Raw genomic sequence first — 21,072 nt, forward strand, 5'->3', positions numbered from 1 at the left:
AAAAATAGGGTGGGATGGGAGGTGTGCCAGTTTGGATGTATTAAGTCCTCCAAAACACCATGTTCTTTGATGCAATCTTGTGGGGGCAGGTGTATTAGTGTTGGTTACGTTGGAATCCTTTGATTGAGTGTTTCCATGGAGGTGTGACTCAATCAATTGTGGGCAAGACTTTTGAATGGATAATTTCCATGGAGGTGTTACACCACCCATTCAGGGTGGGTCTGAATTAAAATCACTAGAGCCATATGAAAGAGCTGACAAACAGAAGGAACTCAGAGCAGCTAAGAGTGACATTTTAGAGAACGACTGAGAGTGACATTTTGGAGAGAGTGGCAGCTGAGACAGACATTTTGATTATGGCCATTGGAAGCTGATGCAGACATTTTGGAGAATGCCATTTTGAAACACAACCTGGCAACAAGTAGCTGCCAGCCATGTGCCTTCCCAGCTAACAGAGGTTTTCTGGATGCCAATGGTCTTTCTCCTGTGAAGGTACCCTATTGTTGATGCCTTACCTTGAACACTTTATGGCCTTAAGACTATAACTTTGTAACCAAATAAACCCCCTTTATAAAAGCCAATTCATTTCTGGTATTTTGCATAACAGCAGCATTAGCAAACTGGAAGAGAGGCGATGGAATATCTTGGGTGTTCTTTTTTACTTTTATTTTTGTTATTATTATTTTTTGGATTAAGAAAAATGTTCAAAAGTTGATTCTGGTGATGAATGCACAACTATATGATGAATAGTTGATTGTACACTGTGGGTGATTGTAGGGTGTGTGAATATATCTCAATAAAACTGTATTAAAATATGTTTATGTTAAAGGATCTAGTGAATGAAAAAAAGGGATAACATGCACAAACAAGTAGGGAATTTCATCAGAGAGATGGAAACCAAAATTGAGTCAAATATAAGTGTTAGAAATAAAAAACAAACAAACAAAAAACAACAACACAATTTCAGAGATCAAGAATTCTTTCAACAGATTTATCATCAGGCCGAGTACATCTGAGGATAGAATCAGTGAACTTGAACGTAGGTCAACAGAAATTATCAAACTGAAACACAAAAAGAAAAAAAGAGGGGAAAAAGGTCAGCACTGAGCATCCAAGTTTTATGGCACATTATTGAATGTTCTAACATGCATGTAAATTGGAGTCCCAGAAGGAGAAGTGGAAGAGAACATGTCAAAAGAAATATATGAAGAGTTAATGGGCAATTATTTTCTGAAATTAATAAAGAGTATCCAGGAACAGTGACATCCCAACAGCAATGAGCACACTAGTGTCCGGATCCACTAAAAGCAACCAGGGCTCCTTGGAGAAATTTCCTGGCTAGGACAGGGAAAGTACAAGATGAACTTAGACCATTTTGTGCCAGAAGCAAGAAAGTGCTGAGAATGAAGGCGACACGTCCAAGGACACAAAAGTCAGATTTCTACAATTTCATAGTACCACCTCCAAAAATACTTACTAATTGCAAAAGGGGAAAACTTTCACATGGAAAAGCCTGGCAGAAACCATCTCAACTAAGGGATCAAAGTGAACATCATCTGTCATGGGACAAACTGAAATCATCAGCCAGTTGATAGGATTCAATAAGAAAAGCACAGCATTACTTCTGTGAGATTCCTGCCAAAAACGCAAAGTCTGAATCTAATAATGAGGAAACATCAGAAAAACCCAAACTGAGGACAGTCTAAAAATAATTCATCTATATAAAATAATACATCTATAATTTTCAAAAGTGTAAAGGTTATGGACTGTTTTGGTCTAAAGGAAACTAAGGAGACATGACAAGTAAATGCTACACATAACTACAGACTGGATCCTTCTATTTTAAAGGATATTGGGACAAGTGAAGTTTGAAAGGCATTTGAGGATTAGATATAATAATGTATCAATGTTAATTACCTAATCCTGATGGACATATTGGTTGTATAAGAGAATGTCCTTGTTTGTAGAAAATGCACATTAAAGCATTTGGGGGTGACAGAGCATCAGGTTGGCAACTTACTTTCAAAGGTTCAGAAAAAAATTATCTGTATTGTATATGCAGCTTTTCTGTAAATGTATGTTTCTTTCAACTGCTAAAAAATTATTTAAAAAATTTCAATCCACTAATTTGATCCTAACATATTTTTATTTCAATATATAAGTTGGAGATAGAGTTCTTTTTAAGGATGTAGTGTACCACCCCACTGCTTTGATTAAGAGCTAGTTTAACAAGAATAAAGATTTGGTTTAAAAGCTTTCTTTAAGATTTACTGACAGGAGATATTTCTGGGTACTGATAATTTTCATTGTTTAAAATTTGTATTTTCTAATATTTCTATGCTAAATAAACAACTTACTCTAATTAAAAAACAAAAAAACTTGCAAATAACTCCATGGATTTAGGCTATCGCCCTCAAGAAATTTGTGCAAGGTCATGTAGTGAGTGAATGGCAGAACTACTGATATGTCTTAATTTCTAGTCCACACTACTTTTTTCACTATCTGATCCCATTTTTTCCCTCTTGTTTTATTTTTCACCTTAAAGAATTTCTGAATTTCCATAACTAGGATTTCCGAATTTGTCAAACAAACAAAAGAATGACACTGAGACTTACCCACAAAGCAATATAAATTGACCTAAAAAGAAAAGTGATTGGGATCAAGAATATAAGAACTGTTCAAAGAACTGTGAGTTAAAATTGCTGGTCATTAGGACTGAAACAGGAGTGAAGGCAGCTAGGAGGGGCAGGGGAGGACAGAATTTGGAAGATGGTTTAAACCAACTTCAAATCATCACCGTTTAAAAGGAGTAGCAATGGCATCTGATTAGAAGGAACTACGGAAAGACATCTAAAAATGTAAACAGATTCAAGTCTATTGAGAAACCATTAATATGATAGTTATCTCTGGAGCAGAGGGTTATAGGAGATTCTGTCTTTCTACATTACATATTGCAGTAAGGTTTAAATATTGTGAAATGAACATCAATTACTTTTGTAATCATAAAAATAGATATTAAAAACAAAGCGAACAAACTCCTTTGTAAATTTTTTTTACAAGGAAAAAAATGTGAAGGGGGAACAGTAAAATAATATTAATATTGGTATATTAATTTTGATGAATCCATTCAGGAAAAGATAGAGAAGGAACCCTGAAGGGTAGAGATCTTCAGTAAGCCAGGGGGTAAAAGGCAAACTACATATGATTTAGCAACATGTGACTGTAGAGAAGCACTTACTATTTTAAGCCATCACTCTGATTCTCATGTCCCTGACTGGGATGGCCCCAAAACGGTTCCATGAGTTTCTGCCTAGATTCATTAGTCTGTAGCTCCACAAGCGATAGCATTTCAATTTATCATATTAATTTTGGGCAGTCAAGGTATTTTTTTTTTTCCCTCAAAGATCACATAACCCAGAAAAGTCTCATTACAAGGATGCTAAGTAGCTGTCTGTGTCTTGAGCAATCTTTCCTGTCTTTATTCAGGAGGGTAGCCACATGAGTGTGCTTCAGGAGAGACGATCTTCTGAAAGTTGATATAGTTCTACAGATGACCTGCATCTGATAAGTCCCACGAATGCTTCCAGACCATTTCTCAATATACCAGTTTCCCTATGGTGGTGATTATGGTTGACAATTCAGTATCTGTTATATCCTTGTTGATGACTCTCAGTCAGTGGTGCTCATCAGAGAACTTTGGAAAACCGTGGGGGCATTTTTGTTGTCACAGTAAATGGAGGATGGGTGGGTGGAGGAGTGTTACCATCAATTAGTGGGCAGAGCCAGGGGTCTAGACATTTTGAATGTGCAGGACTGTCTCTTACAACAAAAAACTGTGCCACATCTTGCATAATTTTCAGGTGTCCCAATGAAAATTCACTTGGGTGAAACATCTATTTTTAATGATCCTAGTATAGAATCTTATTCCAGTTTATATTAACAAAAGGTATTTTTGCAGTTTTAATACAAAATAAGTTTTTTTTTTCCAGGAAGGCAACAATGATGTAAATCAAGAGAAAACTCATACTTTTTGTTGTTGTTATTGTCCATAAATTTACCAGAAGTGGGTTACCAGTTCAGAAATCATACTATCTGGCAATGCTATTCTGATACTCTGGAACTAATAACACTTTTCCAGCTATCTGTATTTGTAGCATAAGTACAAATATCTGTCTATTCTAATATAATTGTCCCCAAGAAGTTACATATTGAAATACACATTATTTTATTATAAATTACCTCCTTTTTATTCCTCTTTCATATTTTAGGTAGGATTTTATATTGATTTTTAAAAACCCACACATAGATACATTATATCTAAATTTCATTTCAGGATAATATGGGGTATTACAAAATATTTCTTATAAAAAGGGGACACTGAATCTGATAGGGCTGAGGATCACTGATCTAAGCAAATCATGGGAATAATCCCAGTTTCCCTGTCAGTGACTGGTGGGGCATGGACATGTGATCCAGTTCTGCTCAATGAGACATGATGGAGCATCCTGGAGGACTTCTGGGAAAGGTTTCATTCCTCTTCATCAGTTTGTGAAGGTTAAAATAACTGTACCTATTCTGCCACAAGCTTGAGGATGAAGTAAGCATACTGAGGAGGCAGCTCCAAGCGAATCACAGAGAAGTGAAACCGGAGCCTTGAGATCCTGCATCTAAAGTCTGCCTGACCTCTGGGCTTCCAGCTATGAACTGTAATAAATTCCTTTATGTATTGGACAGTTTAAATCATATTTTCCCTTATTTGCAACTGAAAGCAGCCTTGTAGAAATAACACTAGAAGAGAAGATAACGGGAAGCAGTGTAGTGTAGTGGAAAAGGCATAACCTTAATAGTCAGATACACTGAAGTTCAAATCTTTACTCTCTGATTTGCCAGCTGTATAATCTTGGATAAGTTGCTTAAACTCTCTAAACCTCAGCTTTCTTATTTAGAAAATGGAAACAGGAATATCTGCTTTACATGGCCATTATAAGGAGCAATGAACTAACACATATTAAACTCTTAACCCAGAGGCTGACATGCTAAAAGCACTCAATAGCTGGTGGCTATTATCAACTATTGCTACTATATGGAGAAAGGAAAATGACTCACAGCTGTCTGAGCAGTGATGTGTGTACAACCCACAATTTTGGCTCCAGCCAAAGGCTTTTCTCCTTGAGCTCTCTTCCTCAAAGCCATCAGTGCAGGCATTTCTGAAAAGGCCCAAAACATATAAAGCAATATTAGAGAGGAAGAAACAAGAGATAAAAGAATAAACAGAAAAACTTTCTCTTAGGATCCCTCCCCTGGTCAGATTCTTTGTTAAATTATAAGGAATCATGACATGACAACCTAGTCTTTCTTTTATAAGTGGCGTTCAGAAGCAAATGTTCCAGGGCTATGATTCCCCACATGCCAGTACTCCTGATCCAGTCTCTCTCCTTGGTCCTTGTATAGAAGATTCCTACACACCGGCTAGAGCGTAGCACACCTGCCACACACCTGTTACACCCCTGCTGAGCACAGATTTCTTTGGTTATAAGAATTCTTCAGTATCAAACTGAAATTGTACAAGCTATCAGACCCCGGGATGTAAAAGAGATTAACAGCAGGGACAAAGAGACACAGGCAGCTTGAGAAGGAAAAGGTGCTTGCTTTCTTTACCTTGTTCAGCAATTTCAATTTCCCTTCGTCCAAACTCTGCTTGTTTGATGTTCTTGACACAGAAGTCACTGCTCCCCTTAGAATTCTTTTGCTGCTTGTCCCTGGGGGATGTCTCATCATCAGAGCTATCTGTATATGAAGCCGCTAGAACAACAGAATAAAGAACTCTCAGGGAAAAGCAATGATTTCCTCTAAGACACCCAACCTTGGAACGAACAGGGGCTTCTCTAGTCATCTAGGGCCATACAAGTTTACACATCCCATAAGCACTTAAATGGCACTGTGGAGATGTCTCAATCATCTCCTATGGAAAGTGCCATTCACAGGTCATAAGAAAGAAGCTGAGAGAAGTTGCTAAAGACATTTTCTCTGGATAACGTTCACCTGGAAACTAGGGCTAACTTTATCTTCAGAACATGCACAGGTCCTTGAATATGCATACAGAGGGAGGTTACCCTGATGGTGGCAATAGTTCCCAATGCAGAATCCTGGTCATTAACGTACGGGCTTCTGGGATCACAGCCACCCTTCTCTGTCTGCTGCTTAAGTGCCTGATGTAATTTGTGTTTTAGTACAATAACCGAACAGCTAAGACCTAAAAAGCAAGGAACTCATGGGAAAGTCATTAAGAACCACACAAAAAGTGTTTGTCCGGCATAACAGAGCTTTCTTTTTTAAGACTGGCTCTGATGAGGCTGAACTATGCCTGCAGACCCAATTAGACACTGACAGTGGAGTATTCAGTGTGCTCTCTCTTTTTGCTGGCCTGAGTGGGTCCTGCATTAAGCATCTTAGATTCCCAGAGAAGCAGATAAATCCTCTTTTGGCATAATAAGATGCTCGGATAACTAATCCATGTGGCAATACACACTATAGTGCAAAAAGTCTAAGATTTTCTTGTGGCTAACACACAGCTGCTGCTATTCACATGCTAGCTGAGGTCTTTTTGGTCTTCATAAAATTCTATAGTCACTAATCATTTGCTGGATGATTTGAAGCAATTTCCTTCCTTCATTTAAGTTTCTGAGGATGGTTTCCTTCTAAGCAATCCTCAAGGTTTATTGGGGAGGTGGGGGATAAAAGACACTATCTATAAAGCAGTATACATCTCGCAGTGTGATAAGAAGCACTGCTGCCATCACATTTAAGGAGTGAAAGCTGCAAAGGAGCTCCCGGGGTCTACAGTGCTCTGATCTACTTATATCCAAAGAATTCAGGCATTTCTGGGATTTCTTAGCAATGGGTCTATCTCTGGGAGGGCTGTAAAAGGCAAGTCTGACCTTGTCCAGTTAATCAGGCATGGCACTACAAAATGTTTGGGCAGCAGGGGCTTGAGAATCTCTCTTAGAACTGGAACACTGCCCTAGGGCAAAGTCCTAACACGAGGCAACAGGAATGAAAATGGGCACCGGGGGAGGTGAGGGAATTAGTAAATCCCCAAAAGAGACTTTTGTTCTTAAAAGGAGCTAATCTGTACAAAAGTTTGTGGTTCCCCCTCCTAGGGTGAGTGAGAGCTCAAAGTACCTTTGGCAACAGAGCCCAGCAACAGCTTCCTAGTCAGTCACCTGTTTCACTAATCAATACTCAGAAATAGTTTATGAGTTGGGGACTTAGGGACACCATGCTTCTACCACTGGAGAGAAGAAAGATAATAAGTAGCCAGCCCTAAATCCTGAACCCAATTTACAGGATAACTGCTTTTGAAGAAAATGTCTACATTTGGCATATCTTGACATTACAAATCCTTTCCCAGAGTCAAGAAGATTTCATGCTTGCCAATGGCCATCTAAATATAGTGGTTATGTGTTCTGGACTCAGAAAGACTTTGGCTGAAGTCTGTTTCTGGATATATAAAGTAGAAGTGATAACAGAATCTATTTAAACTGGTTGTTAGTTAATTCATGCATTCGGTATTCATGCATTCGGTTATTCATTCAACAAATTATTATTGTGCATTCACTATGTATCAGGCACAGATGCATTCAAGGTGCTGGGGATACAGGACAGATATGGAGCATGTTTACCTTCATGGAGTTTTTGGTCTATTAGATGAGTCAGACATGCAATAACTAAGGACGCAATTAAAGTTTTTTTTCACTACAATCGTAATGTGTACTATGAAGCAGCAATCAGTATGCCATAGACCATATAATAGGAGGCCATGACTTGTCAGAGTCAAGTTGTTGAAGAGATTAAATAAGATACTGTAAGTAAAGTGCAGTGCTTGGCATATAGTAATTAAGTGCTCAATAGATTATACCTGATATTCTTTCTGGCTTTTACACATATTTTTAGTTCAATATCAAATATAACATATCTTTAAGGGTTCTTACCAAACTTCAGGATTCTGAATGGGAAGCAAATGATAAACATACAGCTTCATTTAGCAATAGCCATCTGTTTCCTTTTTTTCTCCATCTCTGTCATCTTCTACTAACCTACCAAATCAGCAGGTGGTTGGCTAGCAGAGATTAAAAAGGTTGAGACTGGAATCCTAGCTCTACTCAGGACAACTTTCCCCTCCTTTGCCTCTTCAGCTTCTAAGGATAAGTCAGGAAACAAAAACAAAAAACAAGAAACTTCCCCTTAAGAGAAGCATTCTGATTTTTGCTCTAAGTTGTTTTTCTTCCAATTCAAAGGGAAAAAGTTATTTGTATCACTTCCTTATTCTAGAAGCTGGAAAAAAAATGTATTTTACTTTCTTAACAGTATAACCAACAGTTATAGTTGGTTCAACCAACGTTTTTCTTTGAGCCAAAATGGATTTGTTTTCAAAGAGCCCTCTGTATACATTTGTTATCAGGTGAGAACCAAAAGTACTAGTTTTCTAGATACTGTGGATGCAACACGGTGACCAACCAAGACCAAGAGAATGTGTTATTTCTGCAAGCAAAGTGGTAAGATTATTCCTGAGCAAGTCTGACATTCATTCATCTTTTAAAATTCTTTGAATACATACTTATTTCTGCTACGGTATTTAAACTAGGACATTCATGAAAGCAGTTGAGATCACATTAAAGATTTTTCCTAGGAAAATTTAGAAAAACCCACCACATATGTACACACATGCTTGAATAGAGTTTCTAAAATGTTTGCATACTGTGAGGCTCAGGGTATAGTTTAATTACAAAATGAACAAGTGAAAACCAAGGGAATAACCTACCGAAGAACAGACCTGAGATCCTAGACTGGCTCCACCCCTAACTGGCAAAGTTATCACTTTTCAATTTATTCAGCTGTAAAATAGGGAGTATAAAAGACCCCCCTTCTCTTTATGTTCTCCCATTCCCCCAACTATTGCCAGAAAAAGCTTATGAATAAATGAGATTATAGCTAACAAGGGTTCAGTTTCTAGGTAGAAAAGTAATATAAAGTACAACATAACTTTACTATAGGATGTTCACTTGTTTCATCATTTCCCAGAGCCAAAACTTAAGTTGTAGTTGATCAAACACTAATCTACCATCAATCCCAGAGTGAAATTATTCATGCGTACATATGTTCTATGGCTCAAACCTGATTAAGCCTTATCTCCTAGCAGCTGTGATATTGTGGGTTATTGTTAGGAAAAGAAGCAGTAAGAACTCTGGTTGAATGAGTCCTATTAGACTATCTTAAATCAGGCAATTCCTCTTGGGCCCAATCTACTTATTCAGTAATGGAAATAACAGCAGGGACCTGTGTGTCAGTGTGCCTCAGATTTCATTGATGAATAACACTCTAGAAACATGTGAAAAGCTATGTTAGCAACCCAAATACAAACAAACAAAGCTTTATTGTTTGAGAAAATATGAAATTACTCAAGCTTTATAGGAACTAATCATGAACTAAGGGACTTCAATACTCCCTCCTCATTTTTAACCAATTAACTCACTGCAGAGACATCTTTTTTAGAAACACATCACTGATAGTGATAACTCTGAAGAAAAGTTCTCTTCTGTTCATTTGTTTTATGAATTTTTTGCTTAGGGAAGGAGTTTCTAGAAGTTTATTTCTTATAAAATAATTTCAGATATTAATGCAGCTTTTCTCAACCTGGTTCCACTAGAATTAAGCCCTAATGCCTTGAATCATCCATTGTGTATAATGACTTAACATCTCTCTTCTACATCTAGAAGGGTACTTGTTATGTACCCTCCTTTGGAGAACTGAGAAAACAGTCCCCCAAATCATTTTCTGTGTTCTGTTGCTTAGATGAGGAACCCCATTTGAGAAAGACTGGTAGAGGTTCCTAAAGGAAAGCATGACAAAGCATAGTACTAGGATCACTGGGAGGGGAGAGGAGGCCAAAACCTACTTAAGCCTTTAAAAATCTTCAGCAGAACAAACTCTTTGGGCAGGAAGGCATATTACTGTGAAACAGCATAAACCTTCTTCTAGCTACTTCACATAGAGTATATCAGGGACCTCGATAAGGGGGTAAAGTCTAATAAGCTACTAACATCTTTTACCGATATATATTTATTAAGCACCTCTTATGTGTCAGACATAGTTCTAAGTACAGTGAACAAAACCAATAAAATTCTCTGCCTTCAGGATCTCACATGCAAGTAGAGTGAGAAAGAAAAAAATAAATTAGCAAAATATATAGTATGTTATATGACAAGTGCTATGGAGAAAAATAAGGAAGGAAAATTTGATAGGGAATGTTGGGTGGGGTGTTTGTATAATTTTAAAAGCATAGCTAGCATAGTCTCAATGGGAAGGTGATATCTGTTTAAGACCTGAAAGAGGTAAGATAGTCAGCAATGCACATATCTGGGGAAAGAGCATTCTAGGCAGAGGGAACAGCAAGTGCAAAAGCCTTGAAGCAGGACAGTACTTGGAATGTTTGAAATAAAAGCAAGGAGGCTGGCATAGCTAGAGTGAAATGAATAGCTGGAGAAGGGGGAGGTTTGGGCAAGCAGATTTGGGCACTATTGTACAAATGGCCAATGCTTTAAGGGGTCCTATATGGTAATAGCTCATCAGGTATTAAATGATAACCCAGCCCCAGCACACAGACATTTGACTTAATGCCACTTTTCAAAGGAAGAAAGAAAGAACGAGCAACTGAAGAGAGAAAGGAAAGGGCCCGCCTGTTTGAAGTAGACAATGTTTTCATTGCTTTTTGCGACAATTGAGGTTTTTCAGTGAATGTGCAAATATTAGTTGGAGGGAAGGGGAATCTCTCTTTTATTTTCAAAGAATAGAAAAAACACAAGTCTTTACACATGCAGTTCAGTAAAGGTCATCAGTGAGCTACATATTCCCAGTCTTCAGAGTAGATCAAAGAACTCTTTACTTAATCATCCCCTTCTGCCTCAACTAGAAGAGAAGACCTCCATTAAGCTCTGTTCTGACTTCCCAAGAAGAATCCAAAGATTCCATTCCTAAGTTTGGTCTCTGTTTTGACTTGGAGTCAAAGTGTTTATTGCAAAGCACTGATTATGCTTAATTGGCCTTGGATAGACAGCGGGATCCATAGCAGCTCAATACCCACCTGAGCTGTAGCTGTCAGTAGAGGACTGAGAGATGGACCGAGACAGAGAGCGGCGTCCAATTTTGGTGGGGCGTTTGTTGAATTCCTGCTTTTGGTCAGCAAATTGGATCTGCTAAGAAAAAGAACCCTGGTTATAAACAGGAAAAGAGCCTCCATTTTGAGAAAGCATTCAAGGCTTGCTTTATAGGCTCTTACCATCCCTTGCAGTTGATCTGATTGTATTTGGAACATTAAGACTCTTTGGAGACAAGAATGCTTCTCACACTTTACCTACTATATTTCTATCAAATTTAAATCTTTGATCCATTCTCTGACTGTATGTCTTTTACCATAAAACTGGGACCAAAAAATGGAGAATGGGATATTCTAGATAAAACAAATTTTTAGAAGGTTGAGTCATATACGAAATCTTTTCTATAATTTCACTGAAAATTATAGCTGGAAAGAATCTTTGAGACTACAGTATGTATTCCAACCTTCATGTATTTAGATGAGAAAACTGCAAGGTAAAGAAAGGTAAAGTGACTTGTCTTCAGGTTTCAAGATTCTCAGGAAATGATAAGGTATAATGAAAAACATTAGGCTTTGCATTCAGACAGAACTTTCTGGAATTGCATTCAAATCCTGGCTATGCCACTTATCAGCTATGTATTGTTGATCAAGATGCTTCTGTGGGCCTCATTTTCCCACATATATAATAGAGATAATAGTACTTCACAGGTTTTAGACAGGGTCAAATAAGACAATGTATATAAATTGAAACATTGCAAGAGATTCAATAAATCCACTCTCACCCCTGCAATTCAGTGTTCTTTCAACTGTTGCAGGTAGCCACTCTAGTTTTTAAAAGCTATCTAAAATGTATTAGTTAGCTTTCTGGTACTAGTAAGTACAGTAAATAATATTTTTTTAATGTTCAGAATCATAAAGTACCTAAGAGCCATATGATCAAGAGAAGCCATTTATTAACTGTAACAAGAGAGATGTAGAAAGGGTATAAACTGGACTGAATACACCCAGATATACATTCACTATATATATCTGAATATACTCCAGATCATACCCTAGAGTATGTATTTTGGACAACATCTGGTAGTAACTTTCTTGCAATTTTACTTCTTTCCCCTATATTGTAGGCTCCAGCTGATACCTTATAATACTTTCCAAACCAAAGCTCATAGCATTTATTCACTGAATAACTGTTTTCTTTTACTCGAAGTGAATGTTTGCATAATTGCTAAGATTATCCTTCTGGATCCAAGGTAGCACAGAGGCAGCTCTACTGAAAAGAACCAAAAACCTGGCAGCTAATTCTACCTTTAATGATAAAAAGATAATTCCTTGAGGGGCAGAATTATAGATACAGTGCACCAGAATGAAATCGGCACATGATGGCTACATTTCTTGCAGTTAGAGGTAACTACCAAGTCATTTGAGAATTTAGACAAGGGGACCAATGACAAATTGAATTAGCTTAGCATTGCTGTTTAGGGAAATTCATACAATTTCAAAGCTATAATAACAAAGTCTGTGGAGTGCTTTCGAGTTTGCAAATTGTTTTCAGAAATAGGAAAAGTCATTGGATTAGAAGCTTGGTGTTACAAGCTCTTGGCAAAATCTTTTTAAAAAAAGGCAAAATTGCTAATTTTTCTAAAGTAGTGATTTATTCCAAAAGGAAAAGGTGTCCTTTTTATGTATTCCCATAAGAATCACATTAACTTCCATGGCACTTATCACATCGAATATCCCTACCTGTCTACCTACCCATACCCCTACTAAATGCTAGGCTTCATAAAGGCAAGGGTTATGTATCTTATTCATTCTTATATCCTCAGGCACATAGTAGGTACTCAATCATTTACTAACTTAATGAATCGAAGTATGAAGTAGACTATTCTATCTCCACCATCTGTGTTTGGGTGAATTTTAAGTAAATAGTAAACTCTGATATTAAAATAATTTTAGGGCTAAAAATTATTGGGAAGGGAAAGAGGGTAGGTGGAAAGATAGGGAAGGTACAACAATCAGGCTCAAAACTCTGGCTTCCTGGCTGGATTCCATTTTCTCTCCCTTGTTCAAGACAGTCATATGTCTTTATTCCGTTTTAGAGGCCATCTAGGAAAAGTTATGAAGCAGACTTTCCAAAGGCCACACTGAGTCACTAACTTGGGCAGATACCCCTCCGCCCCCTCCCCACCTGCATGCACGCCCACATGCACACACACACACATACCACTAGAGGGGGCCAGTCTAGCTGTCCAGATTTGTAGGTTCAGGGCAGATGCACACGTATTTACCCCAATAACACTAAACTATAAAGATAACTGGCTTAGCTTCATCATCATCTCAAACCAGTTTCTCTGAGTTCTCATCTCTAAAAAGTGTTTTCCATTTACAGTAATTCCTCCCACCCACCACAAGTTTAGGGCTGTCTTTTGACATTAAAGAAGATTAAGCTATGTACGTTTTATCCAGAAACAGGGTTCTAAAGCCTTGCTTACTGGTTATGCATTGAACTCAAGTTTAAGGCAGAAGAATATCAGAAAAAGACTGCTTCAATAATATATATATAGCAAGTTGTACAGTTTTTCCCAAGAAATAAATGTTAATCTTTTACTGATAACCAGAACATATTGAGTCATTCCCTGCTGTCTGCCTCCCCTCAATAATTAAACAAGGTAACATTCTTTCCTCATCAGTCCACCATGTAATACCTATTGTAATACCTACCCACCCCAGTTGTGGTACCCAGCAGACTCTACCCCTAACTTTTCTAACTTCTCTGAAACCGGAATCCTTTAAATTTCAAACCTTTTCCATTTCAGAGAGAACCACCCAATTCCAACAGGCATGAAAACAAGAGAGGGAAAGAGACTGTTAGGGCAGGGGCAGCGAAAGCAGGAAAGAAGGGGAAAAGAGAGTATAAGCAGCTGGCCTTTTATGATAACGGTTATAGCAGCAGGAAGTCTGGTAAATAAGAGCTTAGCCTCACCTGGGCTTTCATCCCAGAGTTGCCATTGACAATGTATTTCTTCTTGCTGCTCAGCATAGTGACATTACCAGCCCTACTGCCACCTCTCCGATCCAGGGACCCTTGTGGCCAGGTCTTTAAATCCTCATCAGCAATTCTGGTTCCAGCTAGCTTTTTTTTTTTTTTTTTTTGAGGGGGTGAGGGGAGGCTACCCTTCCCTGGAATCTCTGAAGCAGCTCTAACAACCCCTTCAGCAGTAAAGTTCTGATTTAATAAGACATTTCTGTTAGTGGCTCATCAGCCATTCCTATTCTGGTGGCAGTTTTACTTTCATTTATTTATTTTTTCCTGGACACCTAATTACATGGATCCTCTGACCTCTAAACCTTAACAAGTCCCTTGACAAGGCCCAACTTGCATGCGCATAACAATAGCTTATTTATATAACTGGTGCACTTTTTTGCCTGCCATAATTAACTTGCTAATTAGGTTCCTTTTTAACCTTACCTCCTCCTTTTCCTTGTCAGATGATTTTAGTTAACCTAGTCTCAATAGAAAAAAATTAACTACACTACAAACAATGAGGGAATTTATTAAGATAGTAAGAAAAAAAAAAAAAAACATAATGGTGCCAAGTGCTTGGGCAGCTCCCACCCTACACTCAGTGGCCTTGGATTAGCCAGACTGGGCACAGGTTTCAGCTCTGTTACCAAGGAAATAAACTTTCTTAGTCTGTTGCTTTACACTTTATTATGCATCTTTTATACATGTGTTTGGACATCTGGCTTTCAGTCCATTGCTGTGCATCTTTTATACATATTTTGACATTTGGTTTCTAATACTTATTGCTGATTTGGTGTTGGGTGACCCTGTTTGCTTTTTGTTCAACAACTGTGTCTAATGAAAGGTGTGGCTGCAAAGGAGAATTCCTTATGTCCTCAGAGTCTCCAAAATCACAACAACCTTGTTATGTGTCAAATAGAGATTCAAATGAAAGGGCAAAGATTCCTATTATTTATTGATTTCCAGTAAATAGGAACACTACACTCAACTGTATGTTAAAGAGACAGGGCTGGTAATGTGATTTGAATTCTTCTTAAAAAAAGAGACTGCTTTTTGAGCACAAGAAAGAAGATGAAACGGTAGACTTTTTTCACGATAACCTTTCTTTTGAGGGAAAAGGTCATACTGGTGTTTAATGCATAGTGTTTATTGACTTCTTTGAAAAAATGGAAGAAGGAGAGAGGAACTAATATTTTTTAAGTACCTACTACGTGCATGGCTATGGTATATACATTATCTCTTTTAATCTACCCAAGCATCTTAAGAGGTAGACATTATTATCCCCATTTGACAAATTAGGAAATTGCAACTCTGAAAGAATAAACGATCTGCCTGAGTCCTCCTGGCAAGTAAGTGATGAAACTGGAGTTTGAGCCCGTGTTTATGTCAGCGCCAAAGCTCTTGCCACTATACCATACCTTATGATATTAATCAGAAGACCAAAGAAGTCTCCTGGCCCTGATCCTGGGTGCATTAGCCCCACCTCATTCCTCTTAATTTATCTTTAAATTTATTTTCTTATCAGAGTGGGTCTCAGACTTGACATCATCCCCAGGTGACCTTGGGGCCCAGATCAAACCACAATTCTGGAATAGCTAATCATATAAGAATTAATAATCTAACAGTCCTTTAATTGGCAACTTTGTCCAATGTCATTATCATAAATTGAAACTGAAACTAATTGAAGCCGAACATTGACGTCCACCATCACCCAGCCATTTACTTTAGTGTTTAAAATTTTTTTGTGGTAAAATATATGTAACATCAAATTTGTCATAAAATTTTAAGTGAACAATCCAGTGGCATTAATTACATTCACAATGTTGTGTGGGCATCACCACTATTTTTTTTTTCATCACCACTATTTGTTTCCAAAACTTTTTCATCACTCCCAACAGAAACTCTGTACCCAGTAAGCATTCCCTCTTCTCCCTCCAGGCCCCAGGAACCACTCAGCCATTTATTTCATGACAAAATTGATCCCGTGCTCATAATTTCATGAAATGAGACAGACCAATATTCTTCTGCTTAATGAATCGCTACTCTTCCTAACCAAAGATGTTCATCCTAGTAGCCTCTAAACCGGTTTCTCACCTTCTTCACTCAGGTGAAAAGGAATTCTTTAGTCCAGTGGTTTAAGTCATTTGATCCCAGCCAGAGGCAGCTGAAGATCTCTACCAAATACAACCAGAAGACATTCTAGGATACTATTACTGACAGGAAAATCCTTACCACTTAACAAATTCATCTAACAGAGTAGTTCTCAAACTTCAGTGTGATTCAAAATCACCTAGAGGGCTTATTAAAATACAGATTGCTGGGCCCCACTTCCCCGAGTTTCTGATTCAGTAGGTGTGCTGGTTTAAAGCTGTTATGTACACCAGAAAATGCCATGTTCTTTCAGTCCGTTCATGTGGGGGCAGACCTATTGTGGGTGGGACCTTTTGATTAGGTTGTTTCAATTTAGATGTGACCCACCCCATTCAAGGTGGGTCTTTTACTGGAGTCCTTTATGAGAGGATAAAAGACAGAGAAAAAAGCACAGAGAAACACCCAGAGAGCTTGGAGAGGGAAAGGCCCCAGAGGTGCTGAGAGAGGACCCACAGAAGCTCAGAGAGGAGGCCACCAGAACCAGAAGCTGAAAGCAACGAGACCCAGGAGTGAAGGCCCAGCAGACACTAGCTGTGCCCTGCTATCCGACACAGGAACCCGGGATCCAGTGGCCTTTCTTCAGAGAAGGTATCGGTCCCGTTGTTGCCTTAATTTGGACATTTTCACGGCCTTAGAACTGTAAATTTGTAAGCTAATGAATTCCCATTGTATAAGCCAACCCATTTCTGGTGTACTGCATTCCAGCAGCTTTAGCAATCTGAAACACTTAGGTCTGGGGTGGGGACCAAGACTTTGCATTTCCAACAAGCTCTCCCGTAATGTGGATGCTGCTGGTCAGGGGACCACACTTTGAGAACCACTGGTCTAACACTTTCTCCAAGCATGAATAAAGTGACCCTAATTCTCTTGACTCTTACTCTCTCCTATTTTATCCTGTCTGTGGCTACAACCATAGAGACACATTTGTAGGCAGAAAGAAACGGTTTATTTGAAAGGCCAGAAAATAGAAGAAGGTGACGCTTTTTTTTATACCCAACACAGGGTAAAAAGAGAACTGGTCTAATTTTGATTTCCATAACTTTAGAGTGTTAAGAATGGATGAGTCATACATTAAGAAAAAGAGGACTCATGGGGAGGAAAGAAGATGAATTTACCCTCAAGAGGATCCATCCAAGAGAAACCAATTAATTCCTTTTCAAATACATAAAGGATTAGTACAAAGGATGATGGTCAGAGGTTCTCTCTGTATATTCTCCATTTCTTAACATACCCAAAACTTAATTTCTGTAATTTTCATTTGTAAAATGGGAACAGTAATAACTATTTTGCCTATCTCAAATGTGTGCTGAGACAATAAAATAAAATAATGTAGGTAAAAGGGCTTTGAAGACTACATCATGATATGTGTGCCAGTTTGAATGTATTATGTCCCCCCAAATGCCATTATCTTTGATGTAATCTTGTGTGGGCAGATGTTATCAGTGTTGATTAGACTGTAATTCTTTGAGTGTTTCCATGGAGATGCGACCCACCCAACTGTGGGTGATGACTCTGGTTGAATAATTTCCATGGAGGTGCTGGCCCGCCCATTGGGTGGGTCTGAATTAAATTACTGGCACACTATATAAGATCCAGAAGAAGGAGTGAGCTTGCTACAGCCAACAGGGACATTTTGAAGAAAGCACAGAAGCTGCAGATGAAAGACGTTTTGAAGATGGCCATTGAAAGCAGACTCTTGTTCCAAAGAAGCTAAGAGAGGACAAATACCCCAAGTGCAACTAAGAGTGACATTCTTGAAGAACTGCAGCCTAGAGAGGAACGTCCTGGGAGAAAGCCATTTTGAAACCAGAACTTTGGAGCAGACAGCAGCCACGTGCCTTCCCAGCTAACAGAGGTTTTCCGGACACCATTGGACATCCTCCAGTGAAGGTACCTGATTGTTGATGTGTTACCTTGGACACTTTATGGCCTTAAGACTGTACCTGTGTAACCAAATAAACCCCCTTTTATAAAAGCCAATCCATCTCTGGTGTTTTGCATTCCAGCAGCATTAGCAAACTAGAACAATATGCAAATATAAAATGTTAGTATTTCTACACTTTTAGGTCAAGAGTTCTTAACCTAATGCCTAGAACCCCCTTAAACAATATGCAAAATGTTGAGGATATGTATATGTTCTTGAGGAGAGGACCTATAGTTTTCATCAGTTTCTCAAAATGGTCTCTGCTCCAAGTGCTAATTCTGACCTAGAGTTACCATCAAGCTACCTCTACCACAATTTACCAGATACTGTAAAGGTTTTTATCTCACTTCCAAGTAGATATGGTTCAAATATTCTTACAGACATCTCCCCTTCCAGGCTAAATGAGCTGCTTGAACAAACTTCACCTATAAAAGGTATCATTTCTATTGGAAAGAAAATCAAAGTAACCAGCTGGCTGGCTGGGTTACGCAAAGTCAATCAACCTGATCTCCTATGGAAAAGTACCAACCACTACAGAGAGCTTCAACTGGAGGAGGAATTAGTTAAATGTAGAAACTTAAAAAAAAAAAAAGGTTACTGTGGCTCTCCATGCACATAACAGGAGGCATTTCACCTACCGGAAGAGACTAATAAGGATTACCCAGGGCAAGTAAAAATACATAAAGACAGTCTTTAAAAGGATGTGTTGCCCCACCTTTCACCAGTAAAACTGCCTGAATAATGCTAAGACAACCCTTCACGTGAAGGTAGCTGAGGAGCAGAAGCTCCAGGAGAAGTTTTCCAGTGACTGATGCAGAGTTAACTTGAAGGTCTACCTTGCCAATTCTTTGAAACTGGGGTTCTTCAAACTTCACCCTGGCTATTTCCCTGCTGGGAATCAGAGATGTGAGTACTATCAGCTGCTGTCTGTGGGCTGAGTCCTATTATCAGAGGAGTATGCAGGTCCCTTTTGGCTGCTGATTATTAACAAAGAGGGAGGTGTTGTAATACACCTTTTCTGCTAAATTTTCCTCCTGAAAGAGGGTTTGAGCTGTTTTTCATATTTCCTTTGGAGTCAGGGATCATCTCAGTGTGAATTTCATTATGCTAATATGTAAACTGGGACATGAGTCAGACAAATCTTGGCCCAACATGGAATGGAACCCAGGGTTTTCTCCTGGGAATCAAAAAGCACTTTAATATTTCACAGGTAGGATCTGGAAATCTATAGATAATGCACTAGAGTTGCTCAGTGGCTAACTTTGCTGGTTAAGTGGTTATTGGTGGCAGCCTAATGAAGCACTTTCAAACCAGGTCTGAAGTTAATGAGTTATGTGGTATCTTAAAGAGGTTAATCTTTGGCAAGGAGGAGACAGTAGATAAGACAATTGTTATTGAAGACAATCCCCTCCCTACTCTTTCTCACTGTTGTAAAAAATAATCTATTAGTCACAGTTATTTTCCTGATTTTTGAGAGAGAAGGGCCAAAAAGTCACTAAACAAGGGAGATGCTATATTATAAAGTAGGGTTTTGCTTTATTAAAGAATGTTCTCTAAAACCTGGGAAGCCCTAAGTCTTATCCCTTAAGTAACAGTCAAACTAACTTACAACAGTCTTCGTGTTCACATAAATAGGAAGCAGTAAATGGGTAAGAGTTCAGTAGGCGGCTCCTCTTGAGGATGTGCTCAGCAGGTAAGACAGTGAGGCCTACTGCTTATAACAAATAAGAGTTACGACAAAACTTTTATCTTCTGAGTTGGCACACTAATGTTCAGTAGAATTCTTCTGTAATATTTCTTTATAGAAATATCAAAGTTTAATACCTTCATGTGGTTTCTCTCCTAAGAAAACCAGAATTCTTGCTCCCCCTTTTTAATATTGGTAAGTGGCTAGAGATTCAAAAAACAAACTAGAAAACCCAACCAGAATTCTTAAGTGACTCTTCTCCATTAATTCTAAAACACTACATTATTATGAAATAAGCCTGTGGATGGACAGGATTTCTTTCCATCAGATTTTTAAAAACTGAGCACAAGGTTCTAAAACAACATGAGGAACAGCAACAGTAATAACCCCAACTACAACAATAAAAATTAGCTGTAACAATGAAAGTTGAATCATGGGCTCCAATCTTTTTAGGCCTACTATATATACTCAGTCTTATTATCAATGGTTATTTCTTCAAGTGTAATTCCATAACACTGAAAGAACTTGGAATATATTGTATGTAGTCTGGAAATAAATACTTATACAAATTTATTATATGTAACACAAGCCTGTGTGTAGACTGTAAGATGTCAGGCTAAATCTAGAAGAAACCAGACATTTGGAAGTAAGGATGGTTGTGGTTTTTAAATCAAAAGTTGAAATTGGATCTAAAATATTAGGTTTTATTTGCTAATTCTTATCAACACATATGTCCTTATTATTAAATTAAAATATTTATCAGACAAATACAGTATTTTGGAGAACTGCACCAAGAGAGCTAGTTCCTGCCTTCTAGAAATATAAATATAAACAGTAGTTGGGAAAACATTTTGACTGGAAAAAAAAGTGGAGGCAGGTAGGGGAGAAATGTCTTATATCTTTTTAGAAGCTTTGGAGAACACCATCTCTACAAGTTCTGTTTTTTCCCCCTCACTATTCTTTTTCTTTACTCCCTGAGAAATAAATTAAGCATAAGCTTGAAAACAGAAATGTAAAGCAATCACAGGATAATACAATGCAGTACACCAGCAGACGAGAGCCCCAGCCCACCACTGAGACACCCAGGCGATAAGCAGACTCTGGCCAGGGAGCTCTCAGACCTCCCCTAGCTCCAC

At 38.2% G+C, this 21,072-nt stretch overlaps 1 protein-coding gene across 6 annotated transcripts in view; it reads right to left on the minus strand.

Moving 5' to 3' along the window:
- AHCYL2 (adenosylhomocysteinase like 2) overlaps positions 1-21,072 on the minus strand; it is a 256,607-nt gene that overhangs the window by 37,848 nt on the left and 197,687 nt on the right. For 2 of the 6 annotated variants that reach the window (XM_037836179.1, XM_037836184.1), the window contains exons 2-4: positions 11,141-11,249; positions 5,659-5,802; positions 5,107-5,207 (exon numbers count right to left, since the gene is read on the minus strand). In XM_037836179.1, the coding sequence (XP_037692107.1) occupies positions 5,107-5,207; positions 5,659-5,802; positions 11,141-11,249 (354 nt within the window). Of the gene's footprint in view, positions 1-5,106; positions 5,208-5,658; positions 5,803-11,140; positions 11,253-14,132; positions 14,513-21,072 lie in introns of those variants that run through there. The other 4 variants (XM_037836178.1, XM_037836181.1, XM_037836182.1 and 1 more) reach the window with 3 other exon arrangements.

Source organism: Choloepus didactylus, chromosome 5, assembly GCF_015220235.1.
Source record: "Choloepus didactylus isolate mChoDid1 chromosome 5, mChoDid1.pri, whole genome shotgun sequence".
NCBI classification, from domain to species: Eukaryota; Metazoa; Chordata; class Mammalia; order Pilosa; family Megalonychidae; genus Choloepus; species Choloepus didactylus.